General features: G+C 43.6%; 1 protein-coding gene across 1 annotated transcript in view; it reads right to left on the reverse strand.

Annotated features, from left to right (window-relative positions):
• The window catches only part of plxna1b (plexin A1b), a 144,684-nt gene that overhangs the window by 18,220 nt on the left and 100,084 nt on the right, over positions 1–26,380 (reverse strand). Inside the window, exons 10-19 of the mRNA XM_070902736.1 lie at positions 24,920–25,016; positions 22,268–22,458; positions 16,195–16,346; positions 13,308–13,431; positions 13,047–13,183; positions 10,020–10,187; positions 6,814–6,907; positions 5,533–5,769; positions 3,464–3,607; positions 1,892–2,126 (exon numbers count right to left, since the gene is read on the reverse strand). Coding sequence (XP_070758837.1) covers positions 1,892–2,126; positions 3,464–3,607; positions 5,533–5,769; positions 6,814–6,907; positions 10,020–10,187; positions 13,047–13,183; positions 13,308–13,431; positions 16,195–16,346; positions 22,268–22,458; positions 24,920–25,016 — 1,579 coding nt within the window. The remainder of the gene's footprint in view (positions 1–1,891; positions 2,127–3,463; positions 3,608–5,532; positions 5,770–6,813; positions 6,908–10,019; positions 10,188–13,046; positions 13,184–13,307; positions 13,432–16,194; positions 16,347–22,267; positions 22,459–24,919; positions 25,017–26,380) is intronic.

Here is a 26,380-nt window from a genome sequence, read left to right on the forward strand (position 1 = left end):
CATTATCTTCCTCTCCTTCTCCCACTATCCTTTTATCCAACTTCCTTCTCTCTTTCCTCTCTCTCAACTATCTATCTGCTTCCCTTCCTGTTTTTTCCCTGTCTCTTAATCTTCCCATCCATCTCTTCTTCAGTGCCCCCCCCCCTCACAAGTTGTCCACCTTATTTATCTCCCTTGCTCCGTCCCCCTCCCTCCATCCATCCTGTTGTCGTCTTCCAGACAGTGGTGACAGCGGGGGACAGACAGGGTCAGGGCACCTGGACTCACCCAGCCAATCATTGTTTGAACTGCGGTGTGAGTTTATGTGTGTGTGATTGCAGGTAGTTGCAAAAGAGCAGGACATGAAGACTCGAGTGTCAGGGGGAGTGTGAAGTGCACACACACTTTGGAAAAAAGAAATCACACACAAAGTCATTTCCCCTGAGCAGCACAGTTAACAGTTAGCCTACGTTACAATCTGGGGGCGCGGATTTTGAAAGACTATATTTTTATATTTTCTTGGTGTTGCCCAAACCAATCGGTGGCAAGTGACGTGTTCTTCCTGCCGATGTCATTTTCAGTTGAAATAGAAGCTTTGGTCATGGTTGCTAGGAGCAGTTAACTTAAAATGATAGTTTAAGAGTTACTTACTGGTGTCAATCTCATGCACGCTTGACACCATTTTTGTACCCTTTTTGTTGTCATTTTTCACAGATGTAGCTAGGTAGCTGACAAGCTAGCCGAAGATGATGTTGCCATTTTTTAAATCATGCCTACGAAACTCTGATTGGTCGACGGTTTCTCCAACTGGTGGAAACAGCAGTCCAAATTGGAGATGTGGGCGCCATTTTAGAGGTCTGGATCCAGGCTACATTTATCAGACAAGGACGGCCTAACAAAAAGATGAGTTGTATTATGGGAAGTGTAGGATTCAGCCTATTTGAAGCTTGACCCATACTAGGGAAGTCAGGATGTCTCTGCATTTCATTTTGACCATTTTCTAAATCTTTATTGAAATGCAACGCTACTTTGACATGGAAACTGTTTTTAAATACTATCTGTCAGTATTGATATTTTAATATTATTTAGATGTTAGTGGTGCACAGTGCACACCGTGATCATCTTTGAATACCCCTACTAGTAACTACTATAAATGTGTGTTATTGTTATATAAGAGGTTTACTCAAGCAGTGCAACAAGTGAAGTGATCCCTAAAACAAATGTATTCTGATCATGGTTATCAGTATTCTCCTTCTCGTTCTCCCCATCTGCTTCTCTCTCTCTTTGCCAGACAAACCAGTAACAGCATCAGTAGGCTCTCACTGGATCTACGCGCTTTCCTGCCAAATGAATATATGCTAATGTACTGGTGTGTAAGTCCCCCCCCCCCCCCCCCCCCTCGCTTCAGTCGTTGCCAACCCCTCCCTCCTTACTATCCCACACTTTCCCACCTCTGTGCCCTGCATCTATCTAACCTCCATCTCTCCCTCCCATCTCTCTGTGTGGATGGTAGTGAGGCCAGCCAGGCGGCTCTCTCATGGGGTGGAGAGCCAACATCTGGTGGCTGGCTCAGATCAAAGTACTCCTCTGGAAACACACCAACACCCACGCACACATGCACACGCACACACCGCTGCCACCTAACAGCAGTGGGACAGTTGGCAGTGAGAGGGAGGGAGAAATAGAGAGTGGAGGAGAAAGCAGAGAGAGAAATGGATAGGACTATTGAATGGGAGCTGTGCAGCTTCTGAGGTAAGCTGCAGCGAGGGAGAGATTTACAGTTATTTGAGGACATTGAAGTTATTTGGGGAGAAAGATGAAAAGAAACTAAGGGAACACAAGCATAAGAAACTTTGAGGTTTGAGTGGTTAGTGTCACACCCCGCTTCTGACCAGATTTTGTCCAAACTCACCTTCCTTGCACTCAAGGGCCACCCTGGACTCCAGGTTGTCCATCTGCAGCTGCAGCCGTTTGAGGGTGCGGTCGGCATCCCGCGACTTCCTCTTATAAGCAATCAGCACCACAATGATGACCAGCAGGAGCAGGCCGCCACCTCCTCCGATGCCGATGATGGCGGGCAGGGTGAGCAGGCTGTCTGAGTAGATCTGCAAGGTCCCCGGTGAGTATTCAAAGCCTCCAACGCGCACCTAGTGGATGCACACACACACACACACACACACACACACACACACACACACACAAAAGTTACACTCTGTTGTTTGTTTAGCAGGTAGACGAGAGACACCACACAAAAAATCACCTGTTTGCAGCAGTAAACCATCTTCATTCACAGGTACATGAAGCCAAAAATAAATAAGCTGCTGCTACCAAAATTAGAGCTGTGTACTATACATGACGTAAAAATCATACAGAAAGATTTTGGCATTTTTACATTTTATCTACAAGAGCTACAGTTCCACATGATGGCAATTTTAGGTCTACACCTGGCCACAACCTCTATAAAACCAGCATAATGATAAAAAAATTATGCAAGGTGCCAATGCAAAGTCCCATATTGCATTTATACTGGCAAAGCAAGCTGTGTCGAGTTGAGCCAAGTGCAGGGCAAAACTCCCCAAAACCCTTTATACAGTATCTGGGTTGGGGGAGGAAACATCTGTGCCCCGGGGCTGTCTTTGGAACCAGTGAAACACATACAAGTATACACAGTTACACACCCATATGACTTTCAACCATATCACATCAAAACAGTTCTGGCTTGCAGAACACGTGAATAAAAATAAAACGTTGGGATATGTTTTTTTTCCCCCCTCGTCTTCTTTTTTTCCTTTTATTCCATCTTCAACTGGCTTACGTCTATGAAATACCAAATGGAAGAGGGTAAAAATAGACACAGACCTCTCACGCCCACAAGCCATTTTTTGGTCTCTATTGAATATCAATACTGTTGAAATCCCTAGGAGGATGCGAGCCAAACGAGACCGATCAAAAGCCTCTAAGACATAAATAAAGTCGCAAACACCGCCAACGGTATAAGAGACGGGATGTGCGTGTTTGTGTGCGTGCAGCTATATGAATGGGGGGAGAGAAATCTAGAGTAATTGAAGAGATTTAGGTCTGATGGATGGGGAGGAAAGAATGAGATGAATGAATGAAAAAGGCAGGAAGTGGATTGACATAAAGAAGGGGGATGAATAGAACAGCGGAAACAGCAGAGAGAACAGAAGGTGCAGAAGAAGACGGGCTGAGAGGCTGAAAGAAATGTGAAATGCAGATGCTCCAGAGGTGGCAAGAAAAAAAAAATCAAGAGGGATGATGAAAAACAGAGTAAAAATGTAACTTAAAGAGGGCTGATGCTCATTTTCAGGTTTGATATGGCGGTATCCAAACCCCTTAACCCTGGATGGCACCATTCTTTGCTCCATGTGTCAAATCAAGTTAACATAATGAAGAAAGACGCATCACACAGTGGGAAAACACTAACACTAACAGTAACGTAGACAAGCATCAAAGTTTTACTCACTGTGACTTTGTGTTCTCCGGTCAGGTTGGGCCATTCACACAGCAGCTGGCTCTCAGACAGGGTGAGAACGCAGGGCGTCTCCCCGATCAGCACTGTGTAGTTCAGCTTAGCGTTTCCTGGGGCTGCAGGAATTAGGTTGCGGCCCTGGAAACAAACAATACACATGCATCGGTTACTTACATAAGGACAGAGTTAGAGGTGGTCGACAATAACTGAATAATAATATGAAAGCAAAAGGATTCACTCCAACTGTGATTTATGCTGTCAAAAAACCCCAAATTTTTTTCTGATTGGCTGACAGGTGTCCCTCAACAGTTCAGTCACTGCTCTAATCAGTGGGCAAGGTACTTCAAACTGCAGGTAACCATAGCAACAGTGATTCTGCTTAATGCTGGCAGAAAATACCTCTCATAGAAAGTGACCAAACTATGAGTCCACAAACAGAAATATGGTTTATGATTTTAACAGAGCCTGCATTGTTTTCCTTTAGCGAAACATACTTAAGGAACACGCAGAAATGTCAATTCAGTGAAGGAAACGCTGCACAGAATTGACTGACTGGGCACCAAAATATGAGACTCTGGTGCACATTCTACTAATAACAAAGTCTATGACATTGCTCTCGAGTAAAAATGTAACTTTTACTAAATTTAGCTTACCAGCGATTAGATTATTTAATCCAGATCTGGTGGCTAAAGGCTGGCACGTGTAAAAATGCTGTCCAAGGACTGTGTTGGAGAGTACAATAAATTAACTCTACATAAATCCTTCCCCTCTCCTCTGCTACCTCTACCTACCCCTCCTCATCGTAACTGACTGTGCTTTGCAGAGTGGGAGGAATTAATTGCTGGAAAATCTCAATAAACCTCTAATTTCTCCGCAATTATTTAATAGGATGCCGTCTCTGTGCTGCTTATTTCTGAAGTTCTTTACCCGCAGCACGGTGGGGCAATCAGAGCTTTTCATTATAGAATTATATTTAAAGTTACAGGGGAAGAGAGGAGTGGTTCTTCATTTCTAAAACTCCACCCTGATTGGCCGAGAGAAAAAAGGCTTTAGTTTTCCATGAAATTGCATGATAATTTTCTGTCTCGCTTCTGAGGCTTTGAAGTTCAAGGGGAGAGGTGACATGACAAAAGACAGCGTGGGTTGGGGGGGGGGGCTTTACAAATGTGCTCTGGATTCAAATGCATACTGCCTCTATGGCTTAGAGTAAACAAGGCTATGAAGTCTCTCTTCAGAAGTTATCTGATAGAAATCTGAGCAGGTGGCATACCAACGCATGGGTCCACTTTATAAACATTACTTTCCTTTGCATCTGATTTTAAACGGGGCATTTTAGAAGTGACTTTTTTTCCCTTAAAGGTCTCCAAACCCCATTGGAGACAGCAGGCGAAGAAATAACATCTTTCAAGGTTGAGGCGCATCTGAAAGACGGCTGTGTTGAAAGAAAAACTCTCAAAGCCAGAGGAAAGAGGGAGTAAAGTATGTGTACAGGAATATTTGGAAAATCATTTCAAATGCCTGTCAGCGTCTTATCGGTTGTGTTGGATGCTGACTGGGAGGTCGCTGGAGCATTTTCTAAAATAACTATTTGTCCGATTGAGCCTTTAACGTTGCTTACAATACTCAATATAACCAGAAAGCTGCTATCTGCTATTACTGCTATTCCATAGTGTCAACTGAGTGCTAACACTCAGCTAACCTTCTTTTGACCTTAAGCCCTAGTGTGTCTTATGTACACACCTTTATAGAGTAACCTTCGATAAAAAGCTTTCATGCAAAACCACCACAAACTCCACGCTGACATTCACTCAGACATAAGAACCCTTTTTTCCACAAACAGCAGGAATAAAAAGAGAAAGGTGATGCAAGAAGGGAGAAAGGAGGAAAAAAAACAAGGCAGAAGAAACAAAGAGAGGAGAAAGGTAGAGATGTAGGAAGAAGACATGAAAAAAAAAAGAAAGTCAAGAGAAGAATAAAAAGAGAAAAGACGTGATGGATGCAAAGCAAAGCCAGGTAGAGACAAGGCCAAAACAGATCAATGCTAAGAGCACAAGGCAATTTACCTTGAGTATGAGTGGTGAGGTGGGCTTCAGCTCCAGCATGCCTGAGGGGCTCAGAGGTTCGAACACGGGGTCTGGGTGGTAGCTGAAAGTCTCATTTACTACCAGTACGGAGCGCACGTCATCCATGACAAAGCCGATCTCATCAGGACTGCTGCCCGCCTCCGAAAAGCCTTTGTCAGATACGGCCACAGAGGGCGCCAGACACACCATCACGGTGTTGTTGACAACCGTGCAGTTCTAGAGACGGGGGAAGATACACAGAGAGAGGAAGAATGAGGGGGAAATTAAGGAGAAAGGAATGGGGGAAAGAGAAAACGGAAGGAGGGAATGAGAAAATATGATGAACAGTTAAATTTAACCTTTCTACCGTGTTTACAAGGTTTGCAGTGAAAAAACGACGTATTTTAATATTCTTTCGCAAAAGTCATGTCAACTAGTACATAATCAACAATATATACGGTGGCTGGAACAGGGTTATGTGATATGAGTGATTAAATGTCTCCATAATGACATAATGAGGAAGAGGCTGGCTTAATAACATCAGTGTTGTAATCAGTGTTGATATCGTCTGAAAATCCCCTGTGGGGTTTGACACTTAAATCAGTCACCGAAGAACAAATTAGACTGTAATGACACGCAGAGAAACAGGAGAGGTCAGCCGGTAGCTGTTAACGATAACACAGCACGGCTAAAGAGACCTGTGAATAGTTTCACAGCACGTTATAGCCTTACATTATATATGTCACGTACTAACACGCTCACACACACAAAGGGTGTGTAAAGCCACACAGACACAGAGCAAAACTGTGTTTATAGGTCAATAGAAACATTAACCAAGTAAAATAAAAATGACTGCAGAGAGGAAAAAGGAAAAAGGAGGGATATTTTTACTTTCAGCTAGAGTGGGAGTGGGAGAAAGGTTAGCTAAGCCCCGTGGTGCTAGGTGAAGAGAGGGGGATTTGCCAGAGCCGCTTTATTGCTGGTTGACATTTCAAAGGTTAAACTGCTAAAAGGAAATTCAACATCAAAAACAAACAGAAAATGGGCCCTTGGCTGGTTGACCGACGGGTCAGGTGTGTGCGTCTGTGTCTGTGTCCCAGGAGTGTGTGTATCGTCTGAAAATCAGTTTTTCCACAGAGAGGGAGAGATGGCAGAGACACAGCGAGAGAGAGGGAGAGACACCTGTACCTCTATATTGGTCTCACTTGCCAAGTCAAGTCACTGCTTTTTTCTGTTTCGTCAATAAAAACTGTGTGCGAGTGTCTGGGTCCAAACGCTTACATTCTCTGACTTGGCAGCTCCATACTTGGCTCTCATTTTGGGCTCCTTGATGGTGGCCAGATTGGTTCCAGTAATGGTCAACATGGTTCCTCCACTAAAAAAAAGAGATAACAAGACTTATTGTAGAGAAAACCTCGACAAACACAATTATACAATGGTACTTGGGAAAATAAAAAAACAATTCTATGCGCACTTGTAGGTCACATATTCATGCATCTCCTGCTGTACTTTTTTCTTGCAGAGTCCAAGAGCATACACTATTCAGCCAGCCTATCAGTGGAGATAAATGTTAATAAATCTGTTCTCTGTGGGAGCCAAGAGAGCCCTCCAGTTGGCGATTTACCATTAATGCTAGGTCCTGCTGTAGCTTTTCGCCTGCTTATTCATGGAAGCCCATTTTCAGGTAATGATAGTAACGCTAAAGCCCTTGCGTGAATGTTAAAACATTCTTTAAACCGATATGGAGGCTGGAGGGAAAAATAAGCGAATATGTAGCATTACTCCTGAAAACCGAAGCTTTTGGCCTCTCCTCAGCACCTCTTGAAAGCCAGGGGAGACATTCAGAGTGTATTAAAGTTGCACTGTGGTATTTTTCAGCATGAGATACACTCAGCTACTGCAACGCTGTCAGTGATCTGACATGTTCTGTAACCTTTACACCTATGACCTATTCAGGTCTTTGTGACGCCGACCCGCAGAGACATGGGTAATATGGGTGAGAGTCCTATTCCCCCCACACTGCCTTCTCGACAGCCTCCGCTGGCCTGAGAGGCTGAACTTTATCTGATGTGAGGTGTTCTGACAGCAGCTAAATAAGTTAGCATACAACCTAAAAACTGGAGTCGGGTAAGGTGAGGCTTGGAGCCTAATGCCACTGTGAGTCACCACTGGCACCAATGAGCAAAAAATGAAAACATTATACAAATGATACACTGGCTGGTATTTTGCTGGGTTTCATACAGACAATGATAGACACAAAAAAGAGCAGATTCTGTATCAAGTGTTATGAAGCTTTGGAAGAATGAAATATCTGCCTCTTCAGTGGCTCTGGTGTTTTTTTTCTGAGCACTGGTAGCTGAGGACTCTGAGGACACTGCGATCTACTCAACTAAACATTATATCCATTCCATGGTAGAATTAGAGCATCCTAAAATGTAAATATACAGGGCACACAAGACAAAAAACATGTGGTTTTGCGGAGGCCAGATGGAGCTGGTATCGGAGCGAAGGAGGTCGGGGCTGAGGAGCTAACAGGACGAGAGAGACGACATACACGAAAGAGGGCAGCAAATGTTGAAGTGGTGAATGGAGTCCGGTGTGAAAACTAGGCAGACAAAGGAGTTTAGGAGATTTACATGAAGTTACTTCGTTTGTGGAATAGCAGATCATAGAGCTGAAATAGCTCAAAATCTGTAAAAATCTGCCTCTGTATCAATTCATGGCACTTCACACTTCACAGGGGTGGTTCTGTGAGAGGATTAGAATCTTTTCCACACATACAGTACACTATATGGTGTACTGTGTGCACTGTACTGCACTGTGTAAACATGGTAGAGTGTCATGCAATCTCTGCAGTGCCATGTGTCTGTGTTGTTAGCTCGAAACCCTCTTCCTGAAGGGAGGGGAACAAGTCCAAGTCATGTCAGATTTGTGTTTTGGATGAGGGAGGCTCGGCACTGTTTGAAATCGCCGGCAAAAAGGGTCACCAAAGGGGACGCGGTGACAAAATAGCTTGGTAAATAAAAGCGCGATTGGCCCGGAGAACCATGCGCCTCCTCCTCTGGGAGCGCTGAGTGAAACACCAAACACAGGCCAAGCGCCGAGTTTATTTCCCCCCAAGGCTGGAGCCAACACTTTCATTCCTGTTTCCCCTTGCCTACCCTCAACCTTTCACTCATCCCATTCCAAATGAGACTTCTCATCCGCTCACACCTCTTTCGCATGATGAGAGACTTTGTCTCCCCGCAGAGTTTTAAGCGTGGCTCCCATTTTCACCTCAACCCCCTGCGATGATGGAGTAGTGGATTATTAAACTGTCTGAACAGACAATGTGTCTGGTGGAAAAATCTAATGTGGGAGGCGAAACTCCCAAATAAATACCTGGAATATACTATGTAAAAGTCAGAGTTGCTTTATTAAGAAAACAAGAAATGCATGAATTTTATTCACCCAGGGTGCAGAGAGCATACAGTAACTAAGACTTATATTCCTATATTGACTACATCCCTGGCTATTTCTTGGGATCTGTCCATTGTTTGAATACCAGCTTGTATTTGAGAATTTTAAGTAAATGCAACAGAAAAACAACAAAACTCAGAAAATAACGAATGACATGTTCCTGGAACTATACCTTTGAAGTAAATGAGACAGTCAACAGTGTGTGTGTGTGTGTGTGTGTGTGTGTGTGTATGTATGTGTGTGTTTGTGCTGGCTTCATTTCTGAGCTGAGGAGTCGAGGAGTTTCTAGGTCATGCTAGTGAGCCCATTAGCACTTGGAAGCTCCAAGCTTCTTTTTTTCCTCTTCCTCAACACAGCTTGTGTTTGCACAGGAAATCTTCCTGTGGCTATGTAGTCTCATTTCAATAAGTCAAGTAATATTTAAAGATACATCTCTGCTGCAGCTCATCAACTAGCAGTGCACTGCTTCAGGAGCCTCCTTTTACTGCTGTTCCTGCTCTCAAAGATTTACTTTTGAAACATAAAGATAAACAGAATAAATAATATGCCTTTGAAAAGCAAGACGAGTGTGAAAATGGAGAGGAATGTTTAGTTAGTTTTTTTCTTCCAGACCCAACCGGGGAGTGTGCAAGAACAATACATTTATCACCTTTTACATAGAGTTCATATTTCAATCTAGTTGGCTATGCTCCTTGAAAAAAAAGGCATTAATGTATGGCACAACCACCACCAGGGATTAATAATGTATTGATGCATTTGTATCTGTTCTGTAGACGATGAAGCAGAATCATAGATCAAATACTGTGTTGATGTAAATTACAGATAATGAAATAACCATACGACTTGCTGATGTATCACAATGATAGCTAATGGAGTTAGCTGTATGGTGCAGCAGAAAAATACACCAATTTATGCATGTATTGCCCAGTTTTCAAACCTTTCCTCTGAATTAGTCAGTGTGAATTGTGAATTGATCAATCATGCAGTCTTATTTTTGACACTGAGGGGAAAAAGCTCTGCATCCTCACCTGGCGATACTCCAGTCAGGCTCGATCTTGAGGATGGTGGGGTCGTCTGTGTAGTTGAACTTGACCTCCGGGTTCCTCAGCTCAGCAGAGTTGATGTCCACCATGACTGGGGTGGTGCCCGGGGTTTGTCCCGCTGGGGTCACACACACTATCTCCTTGCTGCTCCGCCTGGAAGAGCAGGAGATGAAGGGGAGAGAGAAAGAGAAAGAGACATGTTACATACAGAGGTCGCTGATGGCCTCTCTTAAAGTGGACTGGGTGCTCCACAGACGTATACCAGAGGGTCTTGAGAGGGATTTTGAGTATTTGGGAGCTGATACTCTATGACAGGCTGAGATAAGACACACAGAATAAAAACTCAAGTGAGTGCACAGGGGGAAAAAAAAATCCTACTTCATCCCTTAAATAACTCATAAATTATTTATCAGATGCGACAAAAAAGCAGATGCACACACAAACATAACGGTGACACAGTCGCCTCTCCACAAGGCCAACATCTTTCAGTCTGTCCAGCCGTGGTTTCATCAGAATCACAGAGTGCTGTACTTCAAAGCTCTCTGTCTCTCTCCCTCTTTCTCTCTCTCTCTCTCTGTCTGTCTGTCTCCCCTTCCCTCCTGCGCTTTCTCTGGCTGATAGATCTGAAGTGGCAGATCAGGCTGGTCGTCTCTCTGTGTGATGTAACTCCCTCCCTAGCAGACAGGCAGCCAGCTGTGACCTGCTGGGAAACTTTGTGCCGCTGCCAGAAACTTTGTGCTCCACTCCAGTGGTTCATTCCACCGTCCCCTCCCCCAGGCAGGGGGACACACCGCTGGCTGAGCAGCGGGAGGACGGCTACCTGTGAGAGAGCATGTGTGTGTGTGCGTGCTTACGTACAGTATGTTGGTCGAACAGGTGCGCTCTGCACTGTGTGGAGGTCTGTGAATTTGCATATAAATAGCGTGCACAGGTAGAAGATTAACATTGTGTAAGTATGTGTTTTGCGTCACACGTCGTCTGCTAACGCCCTACAGAGCCCCGCAACTGTGTGTAAACGGGTGTGTGTGCATTGTGCAGGCGTGATGGCAGCCGGCACAGAGTGAAATTTTGAACATGAGTAGAACAAGCTGATCTGTACACAAATCCTCCCCGGTTAGCTGCTGTGAAACGAAATCCACAGAAAGACGGGAGATGATGGGGAAGATGAAAGAGTGAAAACCTATTTTGGGGGCTTACGGTGGGGTTGGGGCTGGGGGTGTTGGGGGAGATAAACAGGGGAATCGGGCGTCTTTGTCGGACACATCCCTGCTGTCTCCCATGAGGCAATTTCAACAGCGTCCTCAGAGAGACAGGGGACTGAAGAGGGGATGAAGATAGAAGGAAAAAAATTGAAGGACGATATTAAAAAAAGAGGTTTTCCACATTCCACTAGTGCTGCGTTGCCATAGCAACTGTTTTCACAACACTGTCGCGTTTGAGAGCGCCTGTGGTGCCGCGTACGTATTTTTGACAAGGTTGCGGCCACACAAAAGAAAGCCAAGAGGGGATACAGAAAGAAAGAAAAGAGACGGAAAGAAAAGGGGTTGCAGAGGGAGATAAGAGGATGAGTGACTTGGGGTAAATAGGTTTTGATTAAAGCGGAGGCCCCACTGAATACAAAGACACATTAAAGAGATGGACTCAACCAGTTCATTACTTTGGCCATAAAGGTTATTGCTGCTCAGTGAATGAAAGGCCAACACTATTATGTTCACCTTTCTTGGGATGTGCTACAGAGCTTTAAATTGGCCTTTACTTTTTCTTTTGATATGATATAAAAAGAAACTTGATAGGTCCAAGCTCATTAGTTTAACCTGTCACTTGTTGCCTGTGAGAAGGGAACCACTATAATAAAAACACCAGTGTTATGGAGAATTTGCTCAATGGAAAAATGTATAAGAGGAGTGTAAACAGTACATAGGTGCTTGTTTTAGTTCAGTGACAATCTTTTCTGTGAGGTTTTCTTTCCTCTGCCATCTGCCAGACACCATACATGAGTGGATTTAGTCAAGAGTTCAGTTTGCTGTCACTTTGCCAGGAAGGGACTCAAAGAAACAATAGAGTTCTTGGCTCGAGGAATTAGAGTCATATCAAATTGGATCTATGTCTCCTTTTCGTGAAATCCTGGCACAATCTCTTGCAGAGTGAGTGACAACGGAAGATAACGGCGGCAGATTATTCTAAAAACTAAAAAAAAAAATATATATATATATATATATATATATATATTTTTTTTTTTTACATATTTCAAACATGAGTACAAAGCACGAAAAATGTGAGTTACCAATTACCAGCAACACCACATCATTCCTTCTAAATTATAGTCATATCTCTGACAAAAATGTGGGTCATGCACTTAAGTCATTCACAGCACAACTTAACAATGATATCAGCTTCCCCGAGAAAGGCTACACTGTCATTCTCACAATTGCTGTGAATTACAGTACAGTAGGTCATCCTCTTGCCGGCTGCATTTTTTTTTCTTTAGACCTGCTGCAAATCAGAGGTAGGGACCAAGAAAAAAAGTAATTTTTAAACTTTTAAAGAAACGGGGGGGGGGGGGGGGTATAAGAGTAAGCTACATTTGATTACAATGTCTTGCAACAGTAACGCCACATGCAAATTGTTCTCCACCATTTGGAGAGCTTTCATCAACGCAAAATGGCGCAAATCAGGGAAATCAGCCTCTATAAATACCTCTAAAAACAGCAGGACTTTTGTGACCAAGTGGCAAAACTTCTCACAGTATATTCACTGTATATTCCCTCCTAGTCCTCAGTATTGGATGCCAGAATATTTATATGATTATAGACTTATTTAATATGTAGGACTGTAAATATCACACAACCAGTTTTTAACCTTTTTGCAGTGGATAAATATGAGTGTACTAATACCTGCAATTGTACAGCTAATTTTAATAAATTTGTATATGTTCTAAATCACCTCCAACTCTGGGATTGTTATCAACTGTGAGGTAACAGTAGACGTTTATGGTCATTTGGATTTACTCACCTCTCGAAGAGGCAGGGGGGAAGTCCTATCTTCACAGACACAGCGCTGCCTGCATTGAGATGACTGCCTTCAATGGTGATCCTTGTTCCTCCAGACAGCGGCCCAGTGGAAGGCTGGACACGGGTGAAGTACGGAGACTATGGAGGGACAGAGGCAGAGGACGGGTGGGTCAGTCATGGCTGCTGGGCTTGTCAAATACTGTTGACTGTTGACTTCTATTAAAATCATCTAAAAAGCGCACACACACACACACACACTTACCACAAAGGTAAAGGCCTTAGTGGAGACTGCTTTGTAGTCCGGGTGAATGCAGTCCCTTACACACACTTCAACCTGGGCCTCCTGCACCCTGTAACCCGTGGCATCATTCAGCCGACACACAATCCTGGAAAAGGGAAACACAGAGGTGGAAAGATGAGTTCCACTGCTACCAAAATAAACGCATGAATTTGTTTGCTGAATAATGAGACGGCTACTTCAGATGAAAGACGCTTGGCCGAACAGGGACCAAGAGAAGGAGAGACAGAGGGGGAAATAGTCCCAACAGCTGAAGCATCATTCATAAAAAAACAACAAAAAGCAGATTAAATTTTCTATTAGTGGAAATCTGCCGTGCTAAGACAGGGTGTTCATGTGTGTGTCTGCATTAGTGCGTACTGTAGAACCATTAGCCTCACACTTGGCCCTGGGTGCTGGCTGGCCAAATGAAAATCCACTGGAGAAATGATTGAGTGAGGGGAGGAGTGGCAGTGTAGCCCACGGGGGGAGAACACACATATACACACACACACACACACACACACACACACACACACAGACTTACTTCACGTTTCACCCACTGGAGACACACTTGACTGTTAATTAGCCAGAGCGGACGAATGAGACAGAGAGAAAGGGCGAGAGTGCAGAGGAGAGAGGGAGGCAGAGAAAGAAAGGGAGAGAGAGGGTTAATGTGAGAGAGGCTGATTAATTGAACGAGCTCATATCCTACACATCTCCTCAGCTTCCCTCCCTCCCTGAGATGAGTTATTAACTCTCCTGCTTCCATCCTCCCTGCAGGTGGCCATGGCAACTGCAGCGCTGCGGCGACAATGAATTTCACGTTCCGATGCTGTGTGTCTCCATTGTTTTTTATTTTCCCTTTCATTTATTCCCAGGACTGACACCACGGCGGCGGGCGTGATTAAAATGCTGGACAGCTCTCAGTTAGAAACTGTGGCTTCACTTGCATCATTACTGCACAGATGACAGGTGGCTACATTGAGCTGTAATTATGTGGTTAGAAAGACAGAAAGTTCATGGTGCATTTGTAAAGATGACAACATTATAAATTACACCTCCCTCAATCCAATAACTGAGGTGGAAAGTGATGGTAAAAAATTTAACATATGCCAAGTTGACACACAGAAACTACTAATAAGACAATAAAAAAGGGATACCACGTTCTGTTTTTCCTCACTATTGGCAATAATTTACTTTTCTCAATGTGGAATCAAATCCATCTAGTAAATATTTAACGACGGAGGTGAATGACAAGCCAACTAATACTAAAAAGAACCAGAAGCGCTGCATCTTCTTGCAATTCAGTGTCACTCCAATCACAGAAACAGGGAATGTGTGCAGGGTGTGAGAAGTACAAGTACTGGCAGAGAGAGCGAGAACAGTGTGTCTACATTTTGTCCAACAGTCAGTGCACCTCCTTCTCTCCCCCAGCTGACCTTTGACCTGCGCTGTCAGTCCCGTAACCCTGCTCTGTCTCCCGTGCTACAGCTCTGATAGGGTCACGGGAATGACGAGAGCAACTGAGCCACTAATGGCACCGTATGGCTAACATCACTTTTAATTAGCATGACAGCCTCACTGCCAGCCGCGCCCTCCACCTCCACCTCCTCCTCCTCCTCCTGCGGGTGCTATGGCAACAGGCCAATGCAGTGTTACAGGGCTGACAGGGTTAAACATCGACATCTTGGCGGTTTTGGATGTGATCGCTGGGACAAAATGAACATGTGCTAAAGTAAAAGTTACAACACAGAACCACTTGATATTACTCTACGGCTACACAGACAATGTTAAAGTGGTATGTTGTGCGTGAATACAACAATATATGAGGTTATAGATTTTAAATTAAGGCAGACACGTTACTACCTTATTTCTAAACCCATTTTGGCAACACCTGTCATCGCCGGCGAGAGCTGCATGGCGCTCTGTCAAACCATCAAAGTCACAATTCTTAGTTTCCCTTCTTAGTGAGGAGGCAAAGAGAAAACTAAATCTGCTGGGACTGTGCTGCAAAACTCAGCAAATGGAGCACTTGTGTACAAATGACAGCTACATAGTTGGAAATGGAATATTGAGGACACCTCCGGCTGTGACGAGCGTCCCAATTTTTTTCTCCCGTCCTAAATTGTATCTTTGCTTCTGGATGAATTCGACATAAAATAGCGGGAGTGACTCATCTGGTAGTTTCACTGAAGACCCTCTTCTTTCTGGGTAGCTATAATGGTGCGTTGCAAGCGTCACACTGGCTGCGGTTAAGAATAAAATGTTTTCATTCTGAATTAAATCTAATTAATGATTTCCTGTTTACAGTTTACAGAGCTATGATTGTTTACTGCTGTCGCACAAGCAGTATTTTTCCCAGAATATACTTGTACAGTTATTAAATGTTAAGTTCCACCTGTCGTGATTCAAAATTTCCCAGAAAGTAGTAAACATAACTTAATCAAGGGGAGCGTTCACATGACAAGCTTTCATCTGTGGAGGAGTTTTTAGAAAATAGATACCACCCACTTCAAATGTCATTACATTTCTCTCAGAATGGGCCAAATTAGTTCTGATGAAGGTGGTTACATGAGGAAATTCAATTCTGATTTAGCTATTTTTCTGATTATTAGCGGAATAATTGTGCTGCACTTGTACAAAGACTAGCAGCACCAAACGCAGCATGAGGTGGCTCACAAGGAACCTGTTTTGTTAGAAAGAGGAGAGTCGTGTTTAACCTTCGGAGGGTTAACTGAAACAGAAGTCTGAGAGAGCGTCGCAGTGTTGTGCTTTGTGTTACATCAATATAGGACAAAGACGAGCATGGAAGTAGAGAGTCTCAGAAACAAGGAGAGAAGAGATGAAGACAGAGATAGTGTCAACGTACTGCTCAGCACTGATGTACTGGTCCTCCTGAGGGTTGCAGGCCACTTTGCCGATGCGGACTCCGCTCTGAATATCTTTGAACTGCAGGCCCAGGTTCTCACCCGTGATGGTCAGCATGGTTCCTCCCTGTCTGGGCCCCGTCTCTGGAAACAACTGTTTGGAAGAGCAAATCAGAGAGGACATATGTTAGCCAGAACAACATATGTGGCGATCGATTTTTACCCAGAGCAATAAATCCTAATAATATTGTATGTCAGCATGAATGACAGTTTACTTAAGTCATTTTGGTCATCTCCCACTCTGAATTAATCGGCTACTTACTACCTCATTAAGTAAGATGAAAAATGACCTCTGATCCATTAACTCCACCTCAACTCAGTCAAACATTCACAACCTGCCAACTCACACACTTAACCTGGACCTACCCATCAAGCCCTCACTTACATCTCTCATTTAACCCTGTGACGATTAATCTACTGAACACAATTACTGCACACAGCGACCTCTGCTCCCTTTCTTTCCCCTAGAGGTCTGCAAAAGGTGTGCAGAGGTGCTAATGGCTACCCGAGGCTAGCCCAGTCACTAATCACGGTCCCATTCATCTAGCCCGCGACGCAGACAATGGCCCCTTTGGTAATCAGTCATTACTAGCATAATTAGGGCTAAAGCTAATTGGATTAGAACCTGGCGGGGGTGGGGTCATTTGTCGCAGCGGGTGGGAGGAGGGCGAAGGGGATGAAACGTTGGTGATTGGGTGGAGTGGAGTGTGGGTGAGCGTAAGGTCACACTTTGACCTGGCTTGCCACAAAGGAAGGATAAAATGAACTATCACCATTCTGCACAGTCAGACATTTCCCTGATAAGTATGAAGCCCCAGGTACACTGCATACAAATATCAACAGTCTGCACAGACATGAACAAACACACACGTGGAGAGAGTGGGCTAAGTGCCAGAAACCACATACATATTTTACAACAGTTGGTGAACCAATGACTGGTACTTCTGTTGGTCAGTTCTAAAGCTAGCAACAGCTCTGGTCACACTCCCATCCAACTACTGACTGCAAACCATGCGGCACAGCTGTGTACCCGTTTCCTGTCTTTGTGCTATGCTAAGCTAAGCTAACCAGCTGCTGTCGGTGGCCTAATATTTACCATTGAGACATACGAATGGTATCAATCTTCTCATCGACCTCTTGACAAGGAAGCGAATAAGTGTATTTCCGATAATGTCAAACTATTCCTTTAAGTGTATCTACTGTACAACAACATCATTTAAATCCACTCTATCAACCTGCTCTCTACAACTCTATTTCTCCACCTGGTACCTCACAATAATCCCCAATCTTATATGTATATATAACATTATTGTAGAAAAGGTGGCGGGATAGTAAAAGCCACAGGTGTTCAGGACACCACTAACAGAAACACACAATGGGAACAAAGCCCAGTGCTATGCAGGACTGAAATGCCACAGTGATATAATTAAGGAGTGTTTTCTATCTTACACCAGCTAGGCTTCTGATGAACGTCCGTCCTCATTCCCTCGCCCTTTCCCTCTTCCTCTCTGGACTTGTGTCTTTTTAATTCACTCTCTGTCTCTTTGTCAGTGTGCCTGAATGCATATATTTTAGCTGGAGACAAAAGAGTGAGTGGCACACAGTCAGAATCTTCAGATATGGTAATCAGATCTCTCGTTCTCTATAAGCACTGGCTTATCAAAACACACACACACACACACACAAGTTGTTACATCCACAACCAAACAACACAAACAAAAAGCCTTTTTTGACAAAAGCCACCAGCCTAAACACTCGCTCTATTCTCCTCTCGCCATCGCAGCGCTCTACACCCATTCAAACTCCCTTTTTTCTCTTCGTCTCCGACTTGTCCCGTTGTGTCGGAGGCTTTGTGTGAGGCCCATTGTGGCCGGCTGAGCGGCAGTGCACAGATAGCATCTGCTAGTTAGAGGAGGAGGAGGAGGAGGAGGAGGAGGGAGCTGAGGACACAGAGAGAGATGATATGAACATGGCGTAAGGTTTCTGAAGTTTATCTGTGATATGAAAACCTCTCAAAAACAAAAAGTCACAAACAAACTAATGTGAGGCAGTGAAGTGAGTGATGACAGGGACAATATGAGTCTTTGGCACTAACTGTTCACAAGTGAAAAATAATTTGGTTGAAGATGTGAGTCCTTACAAACATAAAGATCTGTGACAGAAGTCAATATCACACTTGGACCAATTAAATTACTCTGGCTGAACTTTTTTAGATGATGAGATCATTAAAAAAGTAAATAAACTCAATTTAGACATCATATTAGCTGACATCCAGTTGTAATAATACTTTTATGAGAAAGAAGTATTTACTCAGCACTGGCTTGTTTTATTGTCTCTCAATGCTGTAAAAGTGAGGCTTATTGTTTAGCTCTAAAACACAGCCGGCACATCACAGAGGTCGATACAGGCCTCTAAAGAGAAAGACTGCTCTCTCGATGTTGGCCGACAGAAGGAGCAAGGAAGAGAGGAAGCTGATAGGACAGAATAGATGAAGGACAATGGAAAGGGAAGGGGGGAAAGGATTGAGGGGTTGATAAAAGAAAGAACATGAAAAATGGAGGAGAAGAAAAGAAAGTGAGAAGAAAATAGAGAGGTAGAGAGAGACAAAGAAGTCTGGCAAAGGCCAATATTGCAGCTTAACAATACATGAGGGAGAAATCATTGCCCTTTCGCAAGTACACAAGCTGTGAAAGTAGACAAAGACACACACACCGACAGTACTCCACGCAATATCTGATCATTTTCAGAACACACAAAAAACACTTTCTCACATATAAAAGATCACAAAGAAGCGAAAAACACAGAGCACAGAAGTGTGCCACATGCTAAAACACTAAAAATACACACACCCAAACACACACTGGCATGGCCTGTGTTGTTTTAATTGGTTTCTAAGGGCCAGCTGTAATGCTCTCCCTGTCCCCTAGGAGAAGGCAGGCAGGAGATGATGGATGATGGAGGGCCAAGCAGCATCCAAGGCCAGTACTAGGACACTGCTGCACTACACTGGGAGACAGCGCCAGACAGTATGTATATGTGTGTTGGTGTGTGTGTGTCACTGTCTGTGTGGCTGTGAATGTGAAGTTGAGGATACCACATTGTAAGGTATATCTTATTTTATCTACAATTTTAGACATTTTACATCTGAATGTAGGATTCTCAGAGAGTGTGTGTGTGTTTATGTGTGGTAGCTGGAGTGTTTTTTGCTTGTGTGAGTGTGTCTGTGCATGCTTTCACACACACACACACACACACACACACACACAAACTGTGTGTTTGCTTGTTGTGAAAGGGGAACTAATTAATCTTAGTGCACAATGTCAGTGCAGACAAAAAATGCAGCACAATAAAAACAGCACTTAAACAGGCTAACAGCCAAATTCTTAAAATGTCTAAAACCAATCATTTAGAGCCTAAAACATCAATTGCTGTGTTTGGAGAACAGTACTTAGGTGCCAGAGCCATTAGTAGAACGGTACCCAACTGCACAATATTGAACAACGTCAAATGGGCAATAGCACACTCGGAAATGACACTAAATGGGGAAGCTCTGGATTGCTGTGTGTATGTGTATAATTTGAGTCTGTATGTTGTGCGCATGTGTGTGTGTGTGTGTGTGTGCGGTCACACTCTCTCTCCAGTGGCGTTTCCTTCCCGGCCGAACACACATTCTCTGGTCCAAATGAAATTAGTGGCTAATCCCCAAGCTAATGGCCACACTGCAGCTAGCATGCTGCAAAGAAAACGAACAAAGCAGCCTGAATAAAGCAAAAGGAAATAAAAAAGGGGGGGTCAAACCGGGAAAGAGGGATTTGACACAACGGATGGTAAAAAGTGGAGTAATATTCAATTTGTGTGGGGGGTGTGATGCTCTTTGGGAGAACTGAAGGATGAAATGGCAGAAGAAAAAGGGAGAGATTTTCTTTGTCGCCTGCGGATGTTCTTTTGGCATTAAATGTCACACTGTAAATGTCAAAGGTGGAAAGGAGAGGTGAGGCTGGCAGCGCGGCGCGGTGATAACGCTTCCCCCCCAGTGTCTCTCTCTTTTCTTCTATCCTTCTTTGTCTCTTCTGTGTTCTCAAACCTGCAGTAGGTTTCTCCTCCTGCTGTTTTTGAAGCTCTTCTACGCCTGCTTTTTGACTGCCACCAACATCTTGCCCCGAGGCCAGGATTTACCCCTCAATATGCATGCAAGAGCACATGCTTGCACGCACACACACACACACACACATCCCCACCCCCGACCCTTTCATACACACTTTTCCCCCCAATCTCTCTCATACATACATGCACATGCAACCCAATTGCTTCTGTACTCTTGTTTCAAAGAGATAACTGAAGCGATCAAGAAGAAAGAGAGAGAGAGAGGGCATTAGCTAACAGATTTATCTATGTGCCAGTGCCCCAATTATCCAATATCTCCATTATGTATTCAGAGACGAACCTGTGTCACACTGGAAATGTACTGAGGGCCCCAGCCATAAAAGTCTGCATTGGCGAAATGGGCATGCATTATAAACCATACATATATTTCACACTTGTTTAAATAGAGAGAAATGGCACTCCTTCTGACTGAGATGATGCTTGGTCTTATTTGAGATACAATTACGTTTAAAGAACAAATACCAAGTGCGAAAAGGAGAAGAAGGGAAGAAAGCAGAAGGACAAATGAGAACGAGTGAGAGGGTCGAACGTCAAGACGCGTCTCACACAGCGGCGCCTGCTTTCATGTGTTTGTGAGAGCGCGCACGTGTGTGTCAGTCCCAGTGGTGAGCTGTAGGGACGGTGACCCGGGTCACAGTCAGACGAGGACCACCGCCACGGTTACCGGTGGCAACAGATGGGTACGCCATGGTGTTTAGACGCCTTAGCTCACCCAGCCTGTCAGATACACACATGCACACACACATTCGGCACCCATGGTGGGACACAATTAGCACACTTCCACATTCTCTGCTTCTTTGTCTCCCTCCTGTGCACACAAACACTCCAGACAACCAACCTCTCCGCCTCCTCAGGTGTGTGTGTGTGTGTGTGTGTGTGTGTGTGTGTGTAGCCATCATCTCTAATCACGTCAGTGTGTTCAGTCTCTTGGTGTGTGTGAACTGCCTCCTCCTGGCCGGCCCATCTGTGTTGTGGTTGCAGTCATGGTGATGGCTTCTAAGTTGTCAATCCTCCCTGCCGCCATCCCCTCCTACGACGTCCCCTTCAATCGCTGATGCCAAACAATGACGCAGCACAGGTAGAGATTTCTTATCTCATCTTTTGGAAAACTTAATTTTACTAGTAAGCTGACTTTGGCAATCCTCTGATTCGTGTCAAAAGGCAAGTATTCAGATTCAAAGTTTGCAGGGAAGAGGGAATCACAACCCTGTTACAAAAGGCATATTGTCACTTGAAGCCCCTTCCTCCTGACCCCTGACAAAACCCTGACTTGTTTGTTGTTCAGAGGGTTGAGTTGCTGGGCAACGCACACCAAATAGCAGCTGAAGTGTCTGCTTTAACTTCAGCAGTGGGAAGAAAGAGTTCTGCTTTAACTTTGGATTTAGCAGCTCCACACAATGTTGACTTTAGAGTGGGCTGTTCCCTGGCCTCACAGACCTTGGGGTGTTAATGTGTGTGGCGACGGCATCAGTTAAAGGTTTTGGCAAAAAAGGATTTATTTCATGAGATTTGACTTTTATTTATGTAGTGAGCTGAAATATGTAGATAAAAAAACATTTTTGCTAATTTGTTTTTATTGGAACATTATAACAAATCTTTTTGTTGCATGCTGTAAACCTTATTTGTAATTCCTGTAAAAATGGTAATATAGCTTCGGAAAGTTCCACTTCTTATACAGTAACTGCATTAGGGTCGAGCACTTAACACTTAATCCAACTCAAAGAGGTGCATGTGTGTACTCGCAGGTACATATGTGCAGTTACGTATGTGTTACCTTCCTGCGCTTCAGGGAGACACTGAGCTGTTGTACGGTGTTACGTGTGAGCATGTGTCATTACTGTCACGGCTTACCTTAGTGATCTTGGGGTGTGCACAGCGGCTGTTTCCTGTGGTGGCGTGCATCCAAGTGCTCTCTGGAGGAGTGCACTCCTGCCTCAGGGAGCACTTCTTCTCCTGTACGCACCAGCCGCACTCGAACCTGGGGTTGGCCTTCAGACACATCCCACAGCTGTCCCTCAGCGCATAGCACTTATACAGGTGGGCTGGTGAGAAAGGAAGAAGAGACAGAAAATCAAGTAATAAGAAATTATTATTGGGTGGAATGAGGATAGGGAGAGAATAAATGTACCTCTCTATCAATATAATAACTAAGTACACAAACAACCTGAGGGGTAGAACAGTTTGAAAATCAAGTTTCTCAACTTCTACACACAAATTCCAAAACTTCTTCAATGTCACTGAGACAAAGTTGAGTTAAGGCACTATTTCCCAAAGGCCTCGGGAATTGTACGGCGAACTCTTTTTTTTCTCTCTCTCTGCCATTCCCTCCCCAAATCCCATTGGTCATGGAGCAGCTTTAAAGCAACCCTGTACCAATTACTGGCTGCTAAACGACTCCTCTCTAATTACATTAACATATCAGTATTTAAGACAAGGGAGCATCACTCACACTCTACCAGATGATTATCATGATTGAGAAATAGGGCGGGGGCTGGCAGTGGAGAGAGATAGACAGAGAGAGGGAGACATCTCTGGGCTGTAGGTCGCCTCCGGTTGTACTTCGGGAGATTTACGCTTGAGATAACACACAATGCATAGACGCTGATGCTGATATTGTATGCTGTCAATGCTGCTGCACTTTGTCCTTGTGAGAACCATTGACTGTCAGAGCATTTTACGTCGCCTCCATGAATATAAACACCCCATTATTGTGGATCACAGTGGGGTCTCTATGTTGTGGTGTATGTTACAAACGCATCCATATAACATATCAGTCATAGCCAGCAGCTTGAGAAAGATGTGAAATTTGAGATTTCAGCAGCTTGCTTGGTACATTTAGACTACAGGGAGTGACATCAATAAAGGGAACAAAGTGACTCTGTGGTGTTACCTTACATTGCTGACAAAATGGCAATGATCACTGCTTCACAGGCTTCAGAGATGTAACAACTTCTAATCTGAAATACTACGCGAAAAATCCTCGCCGTTTCTTTAACCATCAAAGAGAAACAAACAGGACCAGACAGCGCAGCTCCCTCTGTTGTATAAAACTCCCTGTGCATGTCATCAACAGGCCGTATCGAACGCAGTGGTAGCTAGAGATGATGTTACTTTACATCACAGCAGGGGAATAATGTTACAGACCCCCGCTGTGCTGTACAGGCCACAATAATTATGGAGACAGCACTATAAAGACTGTCCTACCAGTAATTATATCCAACAGACATGATCTCATTGTCTTCTCCCTCAGTGGTGCATTCAGTATGTGTTTAATCATTACCCACATGGTTCTTTGTTTGGAGGGCGAGGCTTGGTTCTGCATTAGTGTATATACTATAATATGATTTAAAAAGTGGACAAATTACATACTTTCCCAATAATAATGTGAACGCCTGGAACCTTGAACAATAGGGGTGTAATTATGTATCCTTCTGACAAGATATTTTATGATACAAAAATCTGACGATTTGTATTGTGGAGCTGAAATTAGTTAGTTGCAATATAAAATAAATTTAGTGCTTTTAGTGTTTTTGCACATTTTATACCTGAATAAGGCATTTTGCACCATCACACATGTTAAAAGTATTGATCCATGAGCCTTGCATGCTAAATTTGAACTGAATTATGTTGAAATATAACTATATAACTATAACAATAACACTAGACTAGACTACCAACCCATATCGATAGTTTGACAAAACAATCTAACCTCAGTTTGTTTTGTTTCCAAGGTCAAGGATGAACCTTCAAGCTCAGTAACAACCTCTCAGTGCAACAGTTGGTGATTTCAGAAAATCAATTATTAATCAGCGTTTTAGTGTGGGGAAAGTAATAAAACCTTGAGCTGCCTTTCGAACCAACATTGTGATGGATGAATCTTAGCCTAGCTTTTTTACTGTCGGTGTAAAATCTGATCTTGAAATGTGTTGAATGGTTTTGCTACCTATTGGCCTAATCGCTTTGCATAATGCACAAACTGTAGATCCCCAATTTTGTGTGCTCTGTTAAACTGGTGCAACACATGCATGAATTACATGAATCGTGCACTATTTCAGTCTCTCTGTGTCCTTCCCACACATACAACAGTAAGTAAACAGTATGTAACACAGTGTTTTACAGACCAAGAATATCAATTGCAAAGGCAGGGCTGGCTGAGGGATTTTGGTCACAATATAAATGATTTACTATGCAGTTGGAGCAGGTTTCTCAGAGAGTCACAAAACTTCTGTATATACAAGTTCCTGCAGGTCCTGGATTTTATATTTTGAGATGCTGCATCAGCTCTGACTCAGCTGAAGATTTGAAATTGGATTGATTGGAGTTTATAATGTCTGATGTTAAAGGTAAATACACATTATGTTGGTGTGAAAACTAAAAGACTGTATATAGAATGACGCTCTCTACTCCTCCCCAGTCTTTTTTGAGACTAATAGAATTTGCTCATGCAGACTGAATACTGAGAGCCAATAAGGGTCGATAATGTATGGCAGCACATTAACTCACCTTTGATGTTGTAGGGGTTGTCGATGACAAAGTTTCCGTTCCAAACCACAGACAGATCCACTGGCAGGTCGCTGATGTCATTGCCCTCGTAGGTATACTGAAATACAAAACAATAAAGATCAGCATTCACAGTCATGTCACGTTACCTAAAACAACATTTTTCTTACACCAATAACATCATTATATTCTCAGTCTCTTAATAAAATATTAAATTAGTAAAGGAGAAAAAAATCCGTCGATACCAAGAGCACACTCAGTTCAGCTAGTGGCTGGTAGTAATGTCATACCCTGCGGTGCTCACACAGTTGAAGGGCCATAAAAATGAATGATGAAAGACAGGCTATATTGTGATTTTAACACGCAGCACATCCGCTGCTGCCTGGCAGAGCACAGAGTTGATTAAGAGATTGGGATCCCCATCACTGTATGACTCATTCCATTCCAGTGATGAATGAAAAGCGTAATATATCTCCAACAATAATATTCTCATCTAATTTCATTTTTGCATCCTGAACTAATAAGAGTTGAAATGTAATTGACTCGTCGTCGGCATAATCAGTTTTATGGAATCGTTTTAAATGAGACAACAAGCTTGAAAAGCGGCGATGAGATGGCGGTGTGTTAACTGAAGGAATAACTGAGAAAGAGCTCCTGTGAGACCCCTCCCAAACGCCGAACAAATAAATTATCAACGACGATTATCACCGGCAAATAAAATGCAGCTTTAGATGTTACGCCGCCTCCCCTATCCATCCCCCCTCCCCACATTCACAATGCAGCCAAACACTGAGGTAAACACACAATCATCTGAAAATACTCATTCATCAAGATCCCTACTCCCCCCAGTCTGAGACACATTCTACATTATTAACTACTCCGTTCATTAGTTGTCTTTGATACAACATAAAACAGATGGTAGATAGCGAGAGATTGCCTGTTCTCTGCTTTGAGGCTGCTGCTGCAGTGATGTGAGGGTGATGGCTGGTAAGACTTGAGATAGGCCATGTTAAACTAATGCCTCTGTCAGTCAAAGGGTGCCCATTCACTCCTACTACCACTGGTATGGTCGCTATCTTCGATGGCCTCGGGGTGAAAGATTGGAGGACTATTCTCCTCCAGTGGAGTGCTGATAAAATCCAATGTGAAAGCCCCGAGCCTTAGGGCTACAGGGCCCTCACAGATTGAATCTAGCGACAACTTCGCCACTATGTGATATCACCCACTTCAGTGTGATACTGTGTGATTTATCTTGACATCTGTAATAATAGTGAATCTGAATGTATTTGAGGGGGAAAGGACCAAGAAATGTGCACAGAGAAGATAAGAAAATGAGAGGACGCACCAATGTCACCATGTGTGAATGGCTGATTAATTCATTCTTCACTTTCTGCGATTGGATGATTTACATTCAGTGGGCCCTGAAGGCGGAGATGCTGATATCCAAATAAAGGCCCCCACGTA

The sequence above is a fragment of the Enoplosus armatus genome, chromosome 3, assembly GCF_043641665.1.
Source record: "Enoplosus armatus isolate fEnoArm2 chromosome 3, fEnoArm2.hap1, whole genome shotgun sequence".
NCBI lineage: Eukaryota > Metazoa > Chordata > Actinopteri > Centrarchiformes > Enoplosidae > Enoplosus > Enoplosus armatus.